This window comes from Dipodomys ordii, unplaced genomic scaffold (assembly GCF_000151885.1).
Source record: "Dipodomys ordii isolate 6190 unplaced genomic scaffold, Dord_2.0 Scaffold164, whole genome shotgun sequence".
Taxonomy (NCBI): Eukaryota; Metazoa; Chordata; class Mammalia; order Rodentia; family Heteromyidae; genus Dipodomys; species Dipodomys ordii.
The window spans coordinates 2,638,935-2,641,690 of NW_012267380.1; the positions used below are offsets into that span (position 1 = coordinate 2,638,935).

The following is a 2,756-nucleotide window of genomic DNA, read 5'->3' on the forward strand; positions in this document are numbered from 1 at the left end:
AAAATGAGCTTTACATTTTTGGTGTGGGGGGAGGGGGGGGAATCTGGTCGTGGGGCCTAAACTCTGGGCCTGGGCTCTGTCCCTCAGCTCTTCAGCTCAAGGCTAGCGCTCTACTACTTGAGCCACAGCAACCACTTCTGGCTTTTTTTTCCCTGCTTATGTGGTGCTGAGGAATCGAACCCAGGGCCTTAGGCATGCAAGGCAAGCGCTCTACCACTGAGCCACCTTCCCAGCCCCTCATGGTTTCCATTTCTGTGCTGACATGACCCATCATGTTTTCATGTGCTTATTGGTGCTTTGCCTCTGTTCTAGGCAATAGTGCTGTCCAGGTCCCTCCCCTACTCTTTTGTCTTTATATTGTCAGGTCGTACGAGTTCTTTGTGGACTATGGAAGCTACTCCCTTACAAATACATGCTTGCCAGTACTGCTGCTTATCCTGAGGGTTGATGATTTTGCTTCTGCTTTCTTTCATTTTATAGTGCTTGTTTGTTTGCAGTGCTGAGATGGATGGACCCCAGGACCTAGGCATGTTAGGAAGGCACTCCATTTCTCAGCCTACCCCAGCCCTTGATGGTGTCCTGGAGCAGACGTTTTCGTTCCATCAGTATTTAATATGTGTGGTCAGCTGCATGGCTGTTTCATTCTTTGTGTTGTGGCCAAGAAACCACTGTTTAGTGTACCTGATGGGGGAAACTTCTGGGTGTTTGAGTATCATGTGAGGCAGTCCAGCATGCACACCGACAGACATCCTCTCTGTCTTGCCAGGCACTGGAAGTGATAAGGCAGTTGAAGGAGAAGATGAAGATAGAGCGTGCTCACATGAGACTTCGGTTCATCCTGCCAGTGAATGAAGGAAAGAAGCTGAAAGAGAAGCTGAAGCCACTGATGCAGGTCGTGGAGAGTGAGGACTACAGCCAGCAGCTGGAAATTGTAAGACTGAATCACACTACCTACCACAATGGGACCGAGATTCTTTTTGGCTCTGGGTTTAAGCCATGGTTGCTTAGCTCCCTGTGTTTGGCAAAAAAAAATCATGGCATTATTAAGTGAAGGGAAGGTGATCCCTCACTTCATGGAGGGCAGGAAACAGATAGGGCATTACCCCTACAGAGGCCTGCCCAGTGATCAGACCTTCCCCCAGCTGGCCCTGAACAAAAATATGAGACCCTATCCAAAATAGAAAAATAAATACAAAGGAAGCAGGCGGGGGGGGGGGGGGGAGGAACCAGGTGGGACAGACAGGGCTCCAGTGAAAAGAAGGCCTGCCTAGCCTAGCAAGGATAAAGCCCTGAGTTCAATCCCTAGTGCTGCCATAACTTTGAAAGCAGTTGTGGAGAATAAGTAGGTTGGTGGGAGGAGGGCTGTATTGCAGCCCTGGACATCTAGTTAGATTACTAGTAACAAAACAGTGCTGGCCACCTCATTCATCATAGCCCACTTGAAGGAAGCGCATTAACCAGTGCCAGTTCACTGGGAGGGGCCTTGAAACAGGTCAGTACGCATCAAGGGGCTGGCATTGTTCCTGTCACCAGTCAGGGCCAAGTGTCTCCTATGCATCTTTCTTCAATACCCTTCCAGGTATGTCTGATTGACCCAGGCTGCTTCCGTGAGATCGACGAGCTGATCAAAAAGGAGACAAAGGGCAAAGGCTCCTTGGAGGTGCTGAGCTTGAAGGACGTGGAAGAAGGAGATGAGAAGTTGGAGTGACGCACCAGTCTGGTCAGCTCTGGGCTGGACATAACACAGTGCTTTCGTACCCAATGCCACCACTGGATTTTCATGAGCTGCCCAAGGCCTGCTCAAACTGACATTTCTGTCTTGTTAACCTTTTCATAAGTACGATGCCATGGTATGCTTTCATTTCACTTGTACATTGGGATTTTAGGCAAAAATGAAGATTCAAAAATACGAAGTCCAGAGTAGCATCTTGTGGCCATCTCATGTCCTCATTGATTTCCAAAGCGACAGTCATTTGAGACAGTGTGTGCTGTATGAGTAAGATGATGGGGACATAAAGGTACCCTCAGGATGGTTCTAGAATGTAAGTTGCAAGGTGGTGCTGTGTCAGAGCAACACTGGCTGCAAAGCCGCATCTGTGGACCTGGGCACTGCGCAGATGCCTGCCACAGCTCTGTGAAGCTGGGTGACAGTGCAAGACCCAAGTCATTACTTCTAATTGTTAAAAGTTTATAATATATATTAATACAGCTAAAATTATATGCAATCAATAAAACTACTGTTATTTTTTCCAAACTTTGGCATGTGTTTCTAGACTGCTTCCTAGCTGCTTTCTTGTCTCAGTCACTGGTGGGTAGGGGTGGTGGAGGAAGGGGGGACAGGCTGCTGTGGGGATTAAGTTAGCACTTGGAATATGGCTGCCTGATAAACTTAATATTGCTTGGGACATAACCTAATATTTTAGTATTTACCCACCTAAATGGATATGGTTCAAGTATTTTAAATCCTGACTGTCTTCAAGTGATGCATTCTAGAATATAACTACAAATGCCCCGAAAATAAGCATCTAAGTGTACACTTTTGTGGAGGTTTTTACTAGCTGAATTTTAAATAGCTCCTGATTGAAAAAACGTAAATGCACTCAAATGCAGTACTTAGAAGTGTCCTGTTTATATGTAAATAGCTCCAACTGAAATTATAAAGCCAAAATTTCTGTGGCAGAGTTTAAAGAACATGAAAATGAACACTGAAAGTGAATTCATGTTCTGATGATTACATTGTTTCGGTTTCACTAGTA

General features: G+C 46.1%; 1 protein-coding gene across 1 annotated transcript in view; it reads left to right on the forward strand.

Moving 5' to 3' along the window:
- Sbds (Shwachman-Bodian-Diamond syndrome) overlaps positions 1-2,254 on the forward strand; it is a 6,889-nt gene extending 4,635 nt beyond the window's left edge. Inside the window, exons 4-5 of the mRNA XM_013033211.1 lie at positions 767-931; positions 1,580-2,254. Coding sequence (XP_012888665.1) covers positions 767-931; positions 1,580-1,708 — 294 coding nt within the window. The 3' untranslated portion in view covers positions 1,709-2,254. The remainder of the gene's footprint in view (positions 1-766; positions 932-1,579) is intronic.
- Positions 2,255-2,756: the final 502 nt, after the last annotated feature.